Source organism: the organism of the source record quoted next, unplaced genomic scaffold, assembly GCF_019419815.1.
Source record: "Pyrus x bretschneideri cultivar Hongxiangsu unplaced genomic scaffold, Pyrus_bretschneideri_v1 Contig29, whole genome shotgun sequence".
Taxonomy (NCBI): Eukaryota; Viridiplantae; Streptophyta; class Magnoliopsida; order Rosales; family Rosaceae; genus Pyrus; species Pyrus x bretschneideri.
This window is the reverse complement of record NW_025999601.1, coordinates 4,062,786-4,079,248: the sequence shown is the minus strand read 5'-3', so window position 1 is coordinate 4,079,248 and position 16,463 is coordinate 4,062,786. Positions and strand designations below refer to the sequence as shown.

Below are 16,463 nucleotides of genomic sequence, written 5' to 3'. Positions count from 1 at the left end.
CTTCCTCACTATGGGCATTCATTCTCACAATTTTTCAACATTTTGATAGTTGTTCCCATTTCTATTTCATCTGTCTGTCCCGTAAAGATTTGTAGGCTCCATTCGGATGGAGAAATTTGAATTAAAGGATTTGGATGTGAAACTTTTGCCACATAAACAAGAAATCATTAAATAGATTGTACTTGAAACAACTAGATGTAAGAGGGAATCTTCACTAGGCAAACCACCTGGTCGGATATTTGTAGGGATGTCCAGTAAGAAATTGTCACGTTATCTCTAGTGGGACTGGATTAACAAAAAGTCAGAAGGGATTTGTGTGCTTGTAATGAGTCATTTGGAATCCATTTACTTTTTTCGTGTCTTTCTTATTCAAATCTTGGGATACATGGATTGCTATATTTCAAACGAACAATTTAACCTTATAATCTCTTCTAAGTTTCTAAATTTGAAATCCCTCAATCCAAATGAGCCCTTGTTATTTTTTTTTTCTTGTGACCGCATTGACAAGCACCAAGTTGTTAAGGAAATACATGATATATTTGTACACTTAGAGGGGGCTTTTCAATTCCCACTTCCACTAGCTACTGCTTTTGTAAAGGAACTATAACTATAAGTTGAGGTACAACTACATTCTTCATGATTTACTGTAAGGTACAATCTGCTTTAACGTTACATGAACCTAATCAACCCACAATTATTGCAGCAGTACTCTAACCAGCATAAACCTAATACTTGAATATGTTTTCTGGCCAACGCTTTGTTGTTAATAGGAAAATGACAGGCAATGACAGAAAAAAAAGAATTATACTCAAAATCCAGAAAGTGAAAAATATGCCCGTAGTAAAAAACAAAAAAAAACAAAAAAAAAAAAAAAAAAACTTAAAGGGCAATAATCAAGCCGTGACGATACATGCCACCGAATTTTAATCAGTTGCATTCCAAAGAACAAAAAAGAAACTTTCATTTCTCGATTAATTTCCTAACTAACAGCAATATATAAGGAAATATGAATTGACCTGCAAAATCTTCAATATTTGTAATCCTTCACGTGAAGACTCTCCGAAGCACCATCTCCCAATGCAGCATCCCCTTTGTAGGTACCCAAAGTTGCTTCTGAATTAGCTTTGCACCTAGCAAGAAAGGCAGCCCGTGCCTTCTCCACATTTTCATCCTTTCCAGCCCACGCCTTTAGGGTACTCTGCTGCAGAGCCCGCCCGAAAGAGAATGAAAGTGACCAGGGTTTCTTGGTATTGAGCTTGTTCATAGCATTCAAATTGAGGGTAGCTTCCTCCTCACTCTGCCCACCAGAAAGAAATACTACAGCAGGAACAGCTGGAGGCATTGTTCGCTGCAACGCCCTTAATGTATGATAAGCCACCACCTCAGGTGAAACCTTTTTGGCATCTGAACCAGGGGTAACCATGTTTGGCTTCAAAAGAGTCCCCTCGAGAAGGACATGGTGATCGTTCAGTGCTTTATAGCACGCTGCAAGGACACGCTCAGTCACATCTGCGCATCGCTCAATGTCATGAGATCCATCAACCAGTATCTCTGGCTCAACAATTGGTACCAAGCCATTCTCCTGGCAAATGACAGCGTAGCGCGCTAAGCCATTGGCATTCTCGTTTATAGCAAGCTGAGTTGGCTCGTTCGGGCCAATCTTGAGTACAGCACGCCACTTTGCAAACCGGGCACCAGCTTCATAGTATTGCTGGCAGCGCTGGGCAAGACCGTCAAGACCCTGAGTTGTGGTCTCACCATTAGTTCCAACAAGCTCAACAGTGCCCTTGTCAACTTTAATTCCAGGAAGGACGCCACCGTCTTTGAGGATATCAACAAAAGGTTTCCCGCCGGCTGTTTTCTGGTAAAGGGTTTCCTCAAAAAGGATCACACCGCTGAGATACTGGAGTGCACCCGGGGCACAGAAGAGGAGCTCACGGAGAGCTCGCCTGTTATTTTCAGTATTCTCGACATTTATGCTTGACAAACGCTTGCCAATCGTGCCTGTTGACTCATCTGCAGCAAGGATTCCCTTCCCAGGGGTACCAATGTAGGTAGCATTGGCTACAAGTTCATCTGTAATACATGATAGTAGATGTCATTTTTGGTCTTCCTAAATGAATTATTTGGGGGATTGGGGGGATGGAAATTGCAACAACATAAACTATTAGATAGAAGTAAAAACAAATAGAGTTACATAAATCCCAAAAATATCTCGAAAAATTGTGAAACGGGCCAGATCATATGGACCCGTACCAAAGTGGCATGAGCCTAAGATAGGCAGGGCAGGAGTACTAGTGAGTCTATAAAAGGTCCAAACCTGGGATAGTGCCAAGAAATGTCGATTACGCCAAGAAATGTATCATTCATCAATATCAAGATCATCAAGAAGACTGCATAATGTGATCAAACGATTGATCATAACCAAAATGTCCACAAAAACACGGCTCCAAATTCCAATGAATGAATATTTGGAGCGCAACTAGAATCTTTTGAAACAAAAAAACAAGATATAGGCATTGCCCTTATGATCCAGCTCTTTCAGCAGTTCTCTCTATTCCGTTGAAGCCTTAAAATTCTCTCTTACTCACAATTCTCCTATTTTTTATGAAGTAGCAGAAGAAAAGTCATAATATGACTACATGATTGTTCTTTGTTTGTTATCCTTTATGTACAATTTACTTCTACAAATATCTTATCAATTTAGATCCAAAATGTCCCCAAGCCGATCAAAGCAAACCGTAAACCAAATAACTGCTTAAGCCTATGTACATAAACAATACCCTATTTAAATTCAACAGCACACAAACGATTCAAATAAGAAAATCGAAAAAGAAAAAACCCTAATGATAATTCATTGCAAAAGAAAAGCCTGATAGGAGGTAGCAGAAACATAATAAAATCAAGAACTCATCAGATTAGAGATTAGAGATTAGAGATTAAAGATTAGAGTAGGGAAACAAATAATATAAGAAAACCCACGTACAAATTAAAATATGAGGTAAAAGAAAGGAGATGCAATGCAATTACCATGATACTTTCCCTTAAAGCAAGACATAATTAGTTTACTAGTGAGAGAGACGAAGGAGAATCAGAAACCGAAGAACGGGAAGAGAGCAGTTTTAAGGTTGGTTTTATTTGAAGATTTATTTGTGAGTGCAAGTGTTAGTGCCACATGCAGTGGTGGATGTTGTCACCACACATGGTGTGTACTCAATGCCGGTAGAGAGGGCAACGCTTTAGGTGGTTTCTTTGACGCTTTCGTAACAAACTAGCCTATTGTCAATTGGTCGTTTGTATGTTAAATTAATGACACGTGTTCTTAATATTAATTTTTTGACACATGTTCTTCTGTTTAGCTCCAAAGTCAATGTAATTAACTTTGTAAATTTGAGAAAGTTGAGAAAGTAGCTAAGAAATATAAGATCAAAATTGATAATTTATTTCGGAACAACCCCATCTAGAGAGAAAACTACAGAAAACCTTCCTTTGCAACTGGCCCTTACCTTTTGGCCTTGGGGTAGGAAGCAACCCTTGTTACAAAATCCTTCTGTTTACTCATCCCTCGCTCTCCTGCCTCTTGATTTTTTTTCGTATCGAATTGTTGCCGAGGAATGTTGTAGTCGTCAGGATAGTTTGTGTGTTTTAGATCCAGTTGCCAATTTCGACACATTTGGGGTTGAAAGTGTTGAGTATCAATACCACATCAGCATCCACATCAGCATCAGTAGTGAAGGCCACTTCAGCAGAGTTTGTTAAATGATGGTTAAAGCTGTTGGAGTTTGTTAAAATGTTGGTTGAGTTTGTTAACATTTAGCTTAAGGCACGTGTGCCTTCTCCTAGCTATATAACTCTGGTTGTATCTCATTTGTAAACACAGATTAAATAATCAAAAGCATTTTGAGCTACTTGTTCTCTTTCAATTGTTTCTCTCTCTAATTCTTCAGTTTTCTCCATTCCTTATTGCCCTCTGATTCTTTCTAAATGTAGTTAATATGGTATCAGAGCCACCAATCTCACGCCATGGATTCTGGTGGTTCAACTTTTTAGTCGTTTTCATTTTTTTTTCTCTAGTTTAGTTTCTCTTCACATTTTCATTGGATATTTCGATAAGTTTCTTGGTGCTTCTGTGATTGTACTATTGCTTCTAGGTTGATTTTTTTCTGACGCCAGATTGTCATTCGTAGACAGTGAGGCCATTCGCAGACCACCATTGGCTTTTGGTGTTTGCAGACCATCACCAACGAAATATGTCACTTATGCACTCCAGGTGTTTGACGAAATTCCCAGCTCAAAAGTTACTATGAAATCTTCATATGAAGGTTTACAGAGAGCGTTGGTCACATCCGGAGTCAAAGATATTTCCAAAAATAAGTCCTTCACCTTCATTGGAATCGATCACTGACATTCAGTCTTCATCGCAATCAGGGGTTTTCCTCAAAATCTTGAGCTGCTTCGCCAGAACCTTGCGATTCTTGTTTGCTCAAATCTAGAATTTGTGTCTTCTTTCTTCCTAATGGGTTCTTTCCTATCACGTGTTCGACCTTATGCGTCGATGAAATTTCAACAAAGTGATATATTTTACTAGTTTATGGTATGCACACGAGTTGCTTGTTAGGCAGAAGGCGGTAGTATCTTGGGTAATCTACCTTTTGGTGGATAATCTTGGGGAAGAGTGCATCAATCTTTCCTTGCTTAGTGAAGCAAGCTTCTCCCCACGGGCAACTTCCAGATCAATAGACTTCTGGTTTTCTCTCTCAAACTTGATGTCTCTTAAATTCTTGAAAGATTTGATGACTAAACGTGTCTGTGTAACTCAATTAGTTTGTCGCACGAAGTCATCTTTCTTGTGAGTTTTTCTAGCTTCTTCAAGTTTTGTCTGATACTTGGGTTCAAGATTGTTGCGCTGGATTGCTACTAAAATTCTGCTATGTCTCTTGATATGTTTGGAGAAATGGATATGGATTCTTGGGTATGAGAAGTGTGATGTCCATGAAGATTGTTCAATATTTTCCCTTATCGCAGCCTATAATGTTGAGTCTAACTAGCTTAGTTGTTAGCATGTATCTACTATAAGTCCGGTTATACGTGTCTTAGAAAAAAGATGAAGTTTGAAGAAGTTGTTGACAGTAAATCATACGAAGGGTAATCCCATGTTATGAGTAGGTAATCCCACAGAGGGTAATCCTACATAGATGTTGATTTTATGTTGTTGAAATTGTGAAGGCCGATGCCATTGTTAAGAAAAGTTATTTCTAGTAAAATCCACAGAGGGGGATCCCGTGTTACTATAGGTATTGTTTGGTATGCAAACGGAATGGGACGGAACGGAACCTTATGTTTGGTATGCTCAGAATGGAACGGGACGATTGTTCCGTTCTACGTTTGGTAAGCGCAAGACGACATGGAACCAAAAGATTAATTGACTAACTTATCCTTGTTCCGCCTGTTGTTCGGTACAATGTTTATGCATGGAATAGAACAAAACGGTTTTTTTTTTTTAAACTTGTTCATATTCAATTTAAAGGTATGATTAAATGGTAAAACAAAGTGAAGCATCAGTTTTTTGAATAAATATTCATCGATTCAAAACTACGTCAAAAGAACCAATCCAAAATCTAAGTAGGTTCCATACATCTAATTAAATATTTCCGTTTAGATTTAAAATATTTAATAATAAAAAATAATTTTTATTTTTATATAATTACAACTTAAAAAATAAAGAAGAAAAAGAAGAAGATGAACTGTTCATCTTCTTCTTCCTTACCCCGTCTTCTTCCCATTACCTGTTTTGAAAAGACTTTCAATCTTGATTTTGTTGCTCTAGCAAACCCCCATCAAAACAAAAGTTTCCCAAAATCTCTATCTCATTAAGGTTTTCAAACCCAACAACAAATAAGCAAAGATCTTTTTTGTCCTGGAGATTAAGATATTGTTTTCTGGGTATATGGTGCAGAAATGTTGTAAATTGAAGACTCCAAGTTAGAAATCTGATCAAAAAATTTGTGAAAGTAATTTACAATTTCTCAGAGAATTCCAAATCCAAGATCATGAGCTGGTGGTGGGCCGGAGCTGGTGGCGCTGCCAAGGCAATCACAACCACAACTCCTCCTGCATCGATCCCTTCCAACTAATTATTTTTTTTTTTTTCCTAATTAATGTTTTTAATTCCGATTTTTGCAGGAAAAAAAAAATCAATGAAGAGGAACCGTCGCTAACTCCCTAGAGCGTGGGTCTGTGCTGGAGGGAGTGTTGAGGTCGAGGAAGATGTAGCTGGGTTTGTGGTGGAGGAGGATGCTATAGGAGAGAAGGAAGAGGGTAGAAGAGAGGGAGGGTAGATAGTGGAATTAATGAAAAAATGAGGGGTATTATTGTCCAAAAAAATTATAATTTTGTGTTCCACAGTGGAACGAGTCATTCCAGGAGGGGAAGGTGGAACGAAAAAGTAACAAATTTCGTTTCGCGGGACAACGTGTTCCACTGTTTTTGGTGCATCAAACGTGGGACGAAACGCCTCATCCCATTGTGTTCCGTCCCATCCCGTCCCGTCCCACGTACCAAACGGTACCATAGTTAAGGCCGATGCCACACTATAGTTCATTAATTTTCTGTTTTTGTAAATATTAAAGGCCGAAGCCAATGTTGAATGAGATTGTTGACGGTAAATCTCATAAAGGATAATCTCACAAGAAATTGTTATAACTGGCATGAGGGTGTGCTACGACTCCTTTGTAGAAGGTTGTCCTTTGTGAGGTTACTGTTAGTGGCAGAGGAAGGGTGTCATGATTTCGGTCCACTAGTTGGAGTTAGAAGCTGGAAATAGAAAGATGAACAACTCCATTATTACACACTACTCCAAACTGCAAGTGACAGAGTAATGAAGAATTATTTGCCCTGATCAAGTTGAATGAGTTAACAAAATTGGAGATGGGTTGATAGCAATTGAGTAGAGAAGATACTCATTTTGCCATTTTACACACCCATGAGAATGATGGAAAAGTTGTTTGCTTTTGACTTTCAATCTTTAAAAGCTGATATCTTATTGAAGTACTTTGAGAACTGCTTTCAGCTTTTCCTTTCATTTTTGGCAAGTTGTGGAAGGAGCTGTTCCAGCCTTTCCATATGGTTTGCAGCTGTGTTTCTTCAAGCAGATGACTCAAAATAGAATATGAACGAGTCATACAACCTCAAACTGGGAAACCCAGTTGAGATTGATAGGAGATGTTGAATATCAATACCACATCAACATCAGTAGTGAAGGCCACCTCAGAAGAGTTTGTCAAATGATTGTTAAAGCTGTTAGAGTTTGTTAAAATGTTAGTTGAGTTTGTTAACAGTTAGCTTAAGGCATACCTGCCTTCTCCCAGCTATATAACTCTAGTTGTATCTCATTTGTAAACACAGATTAAATAATCAAAAGCATTTTGAGCTACTTGTTCTCTTTCAATTGTTTCTCTCTCTAATTCTTCAGTTTCCTCCATTCCTTATCTCATTCTTTCTCAATGTAGTTAATAGAAAGATGTGGAAGCTGTCCGGTTGCGTTGGGTTAGGGTCTAGCTGGTACGGCATTGTGTTTATGTTTAAACAATAACAATCTTTGTCACTGGCACAAATGGCTTCCAAGAGATCTCATTTGCACGGGAACTGCCGGAAAGACTAATTAGTCGAATTGTAGTGGCAAATCGTTTTGATCTTTCGGTGGTTACCTTTAACCTTTCTGGATAAGAGAGTTCACCAGTTCAGTTGTGTTAATCAATACTAGTAGCATGCCCACACGGCATGAGTGTCCAATAAAATTTGTCATTTTTTTGCTACGAATTAATTTTTATAAGCATAATTGAAATTGAAACATATCCTAGTCAGAGATTTTTATTATGTCGGATTATAATCAGAGATTAATGTGTTTTGGGTGGTTTGAATTGCACGAAGTACGGGGGTTTGAGAAGAGTTGTGGTGGTTTTTTGTTTTTTTTTTTTTTTTAATTCCTTGATTCATTTATTTTTTGTTTTTTGTTGTATTATATTTTATTTAACTCTACATTCTTTAACTTTCATGGTGTTGATAATAAGCAAAGCTGTGCACTGTCGATGGTGCTGATAATAAACAGAGTTGTGCAATTCCGATAGAACAAGAGCCGTCCTTACTTATGGTTTTTAGTTTGTGCTATGTGTGACGCTCTTTTTTTCACTCTAGAGTTTTTTTCTTATGTAATTTTCTTGGGGAAGGTTTTCACTGGGGTCATGTTGTCTTTTTATTTTTAATTTATCCATGATACTTCTTTCTTTTTTTTTTTTTTTTTTTTTTTTTTTTTTTTTTTTTTGTGAAACGATAGATTTTGTTAGATTAACCATCGGCGGAGTTCGAACCCACACCGTCATGTAAGGGCTCAACTTCTTTCTACCACTGTGGTAAATGGCCACTTGCTTCTATCTGTGATACTTTTCGAGCAACGTATCTTTTGTAAGATGCAGCTTGTGGAGCCAATAATAATTCGAAAAATTCAGGAGCCTCCACATGAACAATTGCAGAAAATACAATTAAAAGGCCCAAAAAAGAGTCAGCCCATAATAACAAAGGCCCTAAATTTGGAGAGGAAAACATCAACCTTCACCAAGTTAGTTGTGCCTCCATGTAAAGGCCGCCGCCACCACCAAGGGAACGAACCTACAAAAACAACTAGATCAACAAGCAATGGGGGTAGTGTAATGACCCGAAATTTCTAATTCGGAAGCTAATTACTTGGATAGGCCCCAAATTCATTTTCTTAACAAATTTCACTAAAAGATTAATCTTAGTTATTTTATTATGGTTGCATCTAACCTTCTCGTTACACTGCTTACGTACCCTACTAGGGATCAAGCCATTCATAGTTCACATTACGCTTCTAGAACAACATACTAAAATTTCATTTCGATCTAACGGTCGGATCTCCGCCAATCACAACATTTGAGTGGCGGTCGACATTTTAATCTACTAATTTGCAAATCCAATTCAGAAAAATCTGTACATCAGATTCCCGATCTGTAAGTTCCTAAGGTCTTCAAATATTATGTACTATAATGTCTAAAATTTTGGTGACGATCCAACGGTTGAATGGTCATCAATTATGAAAAATCGTACAACTGTACAATTATCCAAAAATTTGAATATTTGAATCATCGCATCAAATTTCAACTAACGGACTTTGGATATGGGCTCAAGACATCAAGGATGTCCCGCTGTCCAAAATCCATGTAAACAGATTCTCCCCCACGCGCCGCCATATATGCCGCCGCGCGTGGTGGTTTTCGACGATCGGAAACCCACTTTTTCGTCTAACTCCATATTCTACCAAAATTTACAGAAAGATAGAGCTCAATAAGAGGAACAAGTTTTATACCTGCCATGAAGTCCAAAACTAGACGGAAAAGGGTTAATTCTATTGATAAAACCGGCGGGTGCCTAAAGCTTCCTGGTGTCGATTCGTGGCCCACGGTGGTCCAACGGGATCAAAGCTGGTCGGGATTTACTCCTGGGATGATGGGCTACAAAACCCAAGTAGTTGCATCGGCCATTGCTTTGCCGATTCACCGGAAAAATGAAAAAGGTGGCCGGAGCACCATTGGTTTTCATCGGTTTTTATGGCCTCACATCGCCACATACAGTGGCTAATCAAGGTGTTTCTTGGTTGGATTTTGTAGAGGAGAGTGAAAGCTTCAAGATGGTGGTGGTAGCGTCGAAAAATTCTACCTAAGTTGGCCGGAATCGACCTCGTAAAATGGGAGGTCGCGGGAGTTCGAATGGTGGTTTTTCTAGGTTATTTGGGCCTCTTCCCCAAGTTTCCCTATTCTTTCATGCTGACTAATTATAGACTCCCTACTAATAGTAAGTCCACATGTTTAAAAAGTCTCACTACTTATGAGGCTCGTAACTTCTTCGTTCGAATTCAGAATTAGGATCCGTTTGCACCTATGCTCTTGTATGGTCGTTCTCTATTCAAATATATTTAGAAATACGATAAAGTATATGAGGATAAAATACATTCTCATAAAATTATATTTAGTCAACGAAAGATATTTTCGTCTTTTCACTTTCCGATAAATTTGTTCCTCATAATCATATATTTAAAACTTTTCAGGGTATTACAGGGTAGCGAGCCACCCACGCAATTAGCGCTACCATAATCTTACCAAATAGTGCTAAAAGCACTTTAAAAACCACACAACACCAAAGTGTTCCGCCGAAAGAAGACACCCAATAGGTTGAATGGTGGAGGTTAATGGTTGAAGACTTGTGACGTAAAACGGCTACTGAGTAAGAGAGGGGCATGAAAGCCAAAATCTGAGAGAAGCTCATAAAATTGAGACAAAAGCTCAGATAAGGGCACCAAAACTAGGGCCAAAGTTAATAAAAGAAGATAAATAAATGCCATATTGATAAAGGGCTACAAGGAACATAATATTTGTCGTTGTCGCCGACTCCCAACCCTAAGATTAGAGTCGGCAGTAAAGAGAGAGATAAGCTAGGTTTGGTCTTTCTGCGAGAGGGAGATAGAGGGTTTATCGAAGGTGTGGTATTTATCAACTAGATTTTAGCTTAGAAGCGTCTTTTTTTTTCTTTTTTTTCTTTTTTTTTTTTTCCTTTTTTGTTGAAAAAAAAATTACAGTAGTTTCACTAAAAAAGGGTGTGTGCCTAGCAATCCCTTATTGCATAAAATCATGTTGCAAGAGCTCAGATGTTTGTTCACCAATTAATGAAATAGCTCTTGATTATAAGTGATTTATTTACACAACAAAAGAAGAGAATTCAAATTCCAACTTTTCATCTACGAATAACTAAATTTATTTTTTTCCAATTTAAAAATTAAGACTCAAAACCTCCTCCAACAAAATCCAGACTAATTAAGGTAGTAAATGTAGTGTGGATGCTCCCATGATAATTAAAGTTGTACTGTGCTCTTGGTTTTTAGGTTGTTGTCCCCTGCCTACTAAATGACCCAAGATCAACCTTAACTTAGCTGTAAATTTGTGTTGGAGACGCTCCATGCATGCATGCCACTGAATCTTTATCTTGCCCAGGGACATAAATCTTCGTCAGAGCATGATTTGGCTTGAGACTATTTAATGAAAAGCAGCCCCCATCCATCCATCTACTAGTCTTACACCAATATATTACCACACGCGTACACACCTGCCATCCAATTATCCAGCCCTTTTATTATGAGAGCTAGCAAAGCAAGGCGAGGCAGCCTGGCTGCTTATTACTTTATTGGGACTTCTTCTCATGCATACACTACATAAGAAAACTATAGCCACTTCACCGTTGGATTAAGATCGAACAATGAATTATTACAATTTTCTTGGATCTTGGAGTTTAGAAGAACGATTAAGATCGAGCAGTGAATTGCCACGATTTTTTTGGACCCTGAAGTTTAGAAGGAGACTCTAGTACTGTAATTGTATACTCTACAGATTTTAAGTTCACTCTAGAAAATCCAGATATTGCCTTATGCTTTGTAGGTCATCTACCCCATGGAAGGGCTTTTTTTGTTGCTTTGGGAAGGCAAGCAATCATTCGATTCTGCTAGTGACCAAAACAGTTGGTTTAAAGACAAGGGGGACCATGGATTTGTACTACCAGTGGGTCTGAGATGTAACGAGTTTTGGCCCTATCCTCAGTTTAGTAGCCATTTCAAAATTTACTTGGTCATACTAGTTAAGCATTCGTTCTTGGCAAAGCTGAGATAGTGCTTGTTTTACTTTGTACTTTGATAATTTTGCCTTACCAATAAATTGTTTGGAATATTTGAATTCACAACATTGTTGTTCGGTAAAGGGAAGGCTAATTGTAAGTAAATCAAATGTTCATCGACAATTCTATTTTGCATTTGTTCTTGGTAAAGCTATGAACAACTTGCCCCAAAGACTCTTTCTCTCTATATATAAGTAATTTAGTCGAATTGTTGAAAAATAACAAAAAGAAGATTTGTTGTTGAACTGTTCTGTTTGCCTAACTCAATTCTTCATAATCACACCCTATATCATTCAAGCAAAGCCTGATAGAGTTGGCTTCTTGGACTAAATTGGATTTGTCCAATTTTTCCTGACAAGTCAAGAAAAAGGTGCTAACAAGGTGGGATACTATGATGTAATAAATTAAAATTTAAATACTACACAAAGGATGCATGCAGTGTTAATTTGTTTGTATTCATAAAAACAGAATTTGCCAAAAAAAATGGGAAAAGAAGTGAAATTTTCATTAGTTTTGATACCAAATAAACAATAAAAGTAAGCATTAATATTGCAAAGTCCTATTAAGCTATATATACTAATCAATCATATGTTTCCCTTGCTTAAAAGATGTACTTCTCAATTTGGCTAATTATTATGTGGGAGGATTTTCAACTTTATTTGATTCCTACAAGCCTGAAAGCAGTTATCATACATGATTCTCACAATTCCCACTTGCCTTTTAGCAAATCGTCTGTCATATCTCTTGCTATCTTTTTGTTAAATTATTTAAACCTTACAGTCACCCCTCTATCATAACTAATTAACTCATTACCGCTTTGCAACCAATTTGATCCAATGACTTGGAATTGATGATGGATTATCGTTGGATCAACCGTGCAACGACACTCAATACCTATAGGTACCCAAACAAATGGGTTGCATACCATTTTCTAATTGCCATGCAGTATTTTGAGAGAGAGAGAGAGAGAGAGAGAGAGAGAGAGAGATCAAAACTTGTCAAATTCATCTATCTACAATCACAACCTTTGAACATTAACTTATCTTGTTTTCTTAAAAATGATGAAAATGAATGGCTATCTATTTCTCTCTTGAAAGGAAAATTAGAAGAATAGTTGTAGTAAAGCTTAAATGTCAAGAATTAACAAACAAAAAAGAAAAGACTTAATGACAACATTTCATATTAATTAAGAGCTCTTACAGGCATACATCAACAAGGAGAATTCAACTTTGTCCTGCTCTTTGTGCACCATCTTCTCTTCCAACCACAATCGGCTGTCCATCCCACTTCTTGTTCTGAACATGAACACTGCATACCTTGATGAAGGATTGAAGAACCAATTGTGAACATCCCACATCAGATCAACAAGCAACCCATCAACAAAAATTGTCTGATTCCCTCTAAAATTCCATTGCAGCCTCTTTACTCGGATCACCGTCTTTTTGTCAATGCAAACAGATAAAACCGGATGTTTTAAGCCTTCATTTTCTCCACTACATTTTATCAAAATGTCATGTGCAATGCCTGTGTCACAGAATTGAGCTCTTGTGGAATAAAGAGCATTTCCGGAACAATTCTCTTGCCTCGAAACAAGACAGGCTTTTGCAACACTACTAGTCTTGAACTTCTTGCTTACAGCTTCTTCAGCCATGTCACCTAGAACTAGGCCTATTTCTGAATCAACCAAGACCAAAATGTAAAATCCCTCAACAGGTTCAGGACCACTAACATCATACTTTGCTCTTGAGAGATCCCAAAAGATTTCCATCCTCGATTTATCGGATTCGATGACTTTGGTGCCTTTCTTCTTTCGGAAGATACGCGAATTCGTGTTCAACTTGAAGGATGCTGCTGATGGATCATCCGCTAGCTTAATGGTCAACCCTTGTACATAGTGGTTTTTGCACCAGGAGACTGTAACCATGAGCTGCTTTTGAGCGGAGGAGAGAGTGATTCTGTAGACACACGAGACTGCATTTTGGACTGAAGGAGTTAAGTTTGGAGAAACACAAGCAGTGTTTGCATAGCTAGAACATGAAGGATGAGACACGTTCACTGCATTTTCATTGAAACAAGAAACTATGTCTCTCATTGTGTAAACAAACAATTCTAAGTTTCTAACCCAATAAACAAAATCCTGCAGGCAGGCAGGCACTACTTTTGAGAGAGAGAGAGAGAGCTTTTGAGAGAGAGAGAGAGAGAGAGAGAGGGATCTGAAGGGTTTGGAGAAATGGATCTGTCTGGTTTGGTTTGGCTATTTGAACTGTGTTTTCTTGTTAGAATTTTGTAAATGGGAAAAACTTGAGAAGTTGAGAATGAGAAGGAAGCTAAGGAAAGAAGAGAAATGAATTTAATGCCTTGAAAACTGCATCTTGAGAAAGGAAAGAGGTAGAAGATTGAGACAGAAAACCTTCAGGCTTGCCTTGTTTATCTGCTTTGCCAGTTCATATGAGACATAAAAAACTCAAAAGAAAAAGGAAAGGAAAGGAAAGGAAAGGAAAGGCCAACACTATTTGTGACAGGATCATGGCTGCTTTTAATTCCTTTCTTTAAACATAGGATGTGAGAAAAAGGCAAAAGACAGGTAATTATAAATTTATAATGGATAATACTTTGCTCTTTTGTTCAAAAAAAAAAAATTACTTTGCTCTTAATATGTAAGGAGTTGTTTTCTTTTATAAGAGGACGTGTCATCAGTTAACTATACGACCGTTATATAAAATGATTTATTTTCTTTTTATCATTTTCTAAAATTATCTCTACAAAACTCATTTAATTACGATATTATTTAATCATTTATACGCGTCGAACAAATTAACAATTATAATACAAGTAATATCCCATCCTTAACCGTAAAATTGCTTGATTCATATGAATGTCTGAACAATTTTCAAATCGAATGAAATTTTCTAAATACAAGAGAATAAATGGTTTGGATTATGACGTTCGTACGATGAGATGATATCAAGTAATTACGGGCTTGTTTGGAAGTGCTTTTAAAATGACTCAAAATACTTTTGGTGAAAGTGCATTGGAACTAATCTTTAGTAAAAATGTAAGTGAATCCTGAAAAAAACACTTAAAGTACTACATGCAAAAAGCACATAACTGGACGCTTCTTGCAGAAAGCACTTCATTGGCTTTTTGAAATCTAAAAACAATTTCACCAAAAGTACTTTCAGTCATTTGAAAAAACACTTCCAAACAAGATACATAGAGAAATCACTCCTTAAAAGTTTGGAGTCAAGCATTGTCCAATCATATTTTCATGTTCTCAAATTTATAGATTAATTACTTGTCAATTGTCATCCAACCAATTTTATATAATTATGCATGTGTAAGTTTATCTTATGATATTGGTCCCAAGCCTGGATAAAGAAAGAGGGAGAGTGTGTTAGGTAGTCGACGTCTGCACTCTGTTTTTTCACATTGAATCCCTATGTAATGAATCCTAAGTGCTAAAGCCAGGTCATTACCTAGAAGTGATGCGTTGTGAGGCATGGGCACAATGATAAGTGATCAAGGGTCATTGTATCTCCACTGAAGTTGTTTGGAAGCATCTGTTGACACTAACTTTACCTAGGACATGCAAAAGAAGAATTTTAACGTTACTAGATGGGTGAGGTCAAAGAAGTTAGAACATAAGTGTAGGGTTCGAAAGAGTAGAATACATTTAGGAACGTGGAATATAGGAACCTTATTGGGAAAATCCATGGAAGTAGTAAAAGTTATGGTAAGAAGAAGGATAAGTATTTTGTGCCTCCAAGAAACTTAGTGGGTTGGTCTTAAGGCAAAGGATCTCGAAAACATAGGTTTTAAGCTTTGGTATTCAGGCACAAACATATTGAGAAACGGTGTTGGCATCATCGTGGATAAGACTTTAACAAAAGATGTTGTAGATGTTAAGAGGGTTGGAGATAGAATTATAGCAATCAAGATTGTAATAGGATAAGAACTCATCAATGTGATTAGCACGTATGCACCTCAAGTGGGGTTGGATAAGAGTCTGGAGGATAAATTTTGGGAAGATTTTGAAGAATTGGTTCAAGGAATCTCTCAGACAGAGAAGTTACTCATAGGAGAAGATTTAAATGGACATGTAGGCAAGGAGACGTGAAACTTTAGAGGTTGTTATGGTGGTCATGATTTTGGGGAGAGAAACAAACAGGGGAAAGCCATTCTAGATTTTACTACGGCATACAATCTCTTTATAGCCAATAGCTTCTTTAAGAAGAGAGGAGCATGTGATCACTTATAAGAGTGGGTCATCAACAAATAAATAGATGGTCATGATTTTGGGGAGAGAAACGAGGAGGGGAAAGCCATTCTAGATTTTACTACGGCATACAATCTCTTTATAGCCAATAGCTTCTTTAAGAAGATAGGAGCATGTGATCACTTATAAGAGTGGGTCATCAACAAATAAATAGGTTTCCTTTTAATTAGGAAGAAGGATCGTATAACTTGTAATGATCGTATAACATCGAATGTTGGTAATGGATGCACATATCAAAAGAGATAAAAAGAAATAACAAGACCTCGAAGTGTCCAAGAACTAGATAGTGGAATCTAAAAGGAGAAAAACAAGTTAGTTTCAAAAAGAAATTATTCGCCTAAGGTATTTGGGATATAGAGGGGAACACTATCCAAATGTGGAATTTCATGGCTAGTTGTATCCAAAAGTTGCAAAAGGGGTATTAGGAGAGCCCAAGGCTTTCTCTTCACATCAAAAG

The 16,463-nt window shown here is 37.4% G+C and overlaps 2 protein-coding genes across 2 annotated transcripts; both read right to left on the bottom strand.

The window, feature by feature from the left end:
- Window positions 1-880: 880 nt before the first annotated feature.
- On the bottom strand, window positions 881-3,813 carry LOC103954793 (fructose-bisphosphate aldolase 1, cytoplasmic-like). The gene is made up of 3 exons (XM_048588741.1): window positions 3,703-3,813; window positions 2,257-2,320; window positions 881-2,076 (listed from the first exon to the last, which is right to left on the bottom strand). The coding sequence occupies exons 1-3, from the start codon at window positions 3,811-3,813 to the stop codon at window positions 1,028-1,030; spliced, it is 1,224 nt and encodes a 407-aa protein (XP_048444698.1). The 3' UTR covers window positions 881-1,027.
- A 9,037-nt stretch (window positions 3,814-12,850) lies between these two features.
- On the bottom strand, window positions 12,851-14,227 carry LOC103954761. The gene has a single exon (XM_009366582.3). It carries the CDS (start codon window positions 13,820-13,822, stop codon window positions 12,917-12,919), a length of 906 nt encoding a protein of 301 aa, XP_009364857.2. The 5' UTR covers window positions 13,823-14,227; the 3' UTR covers window positions 12,851-12,916.
- Window positions 14,228-16,463: the final 2,236 nt, after the last annotated feature.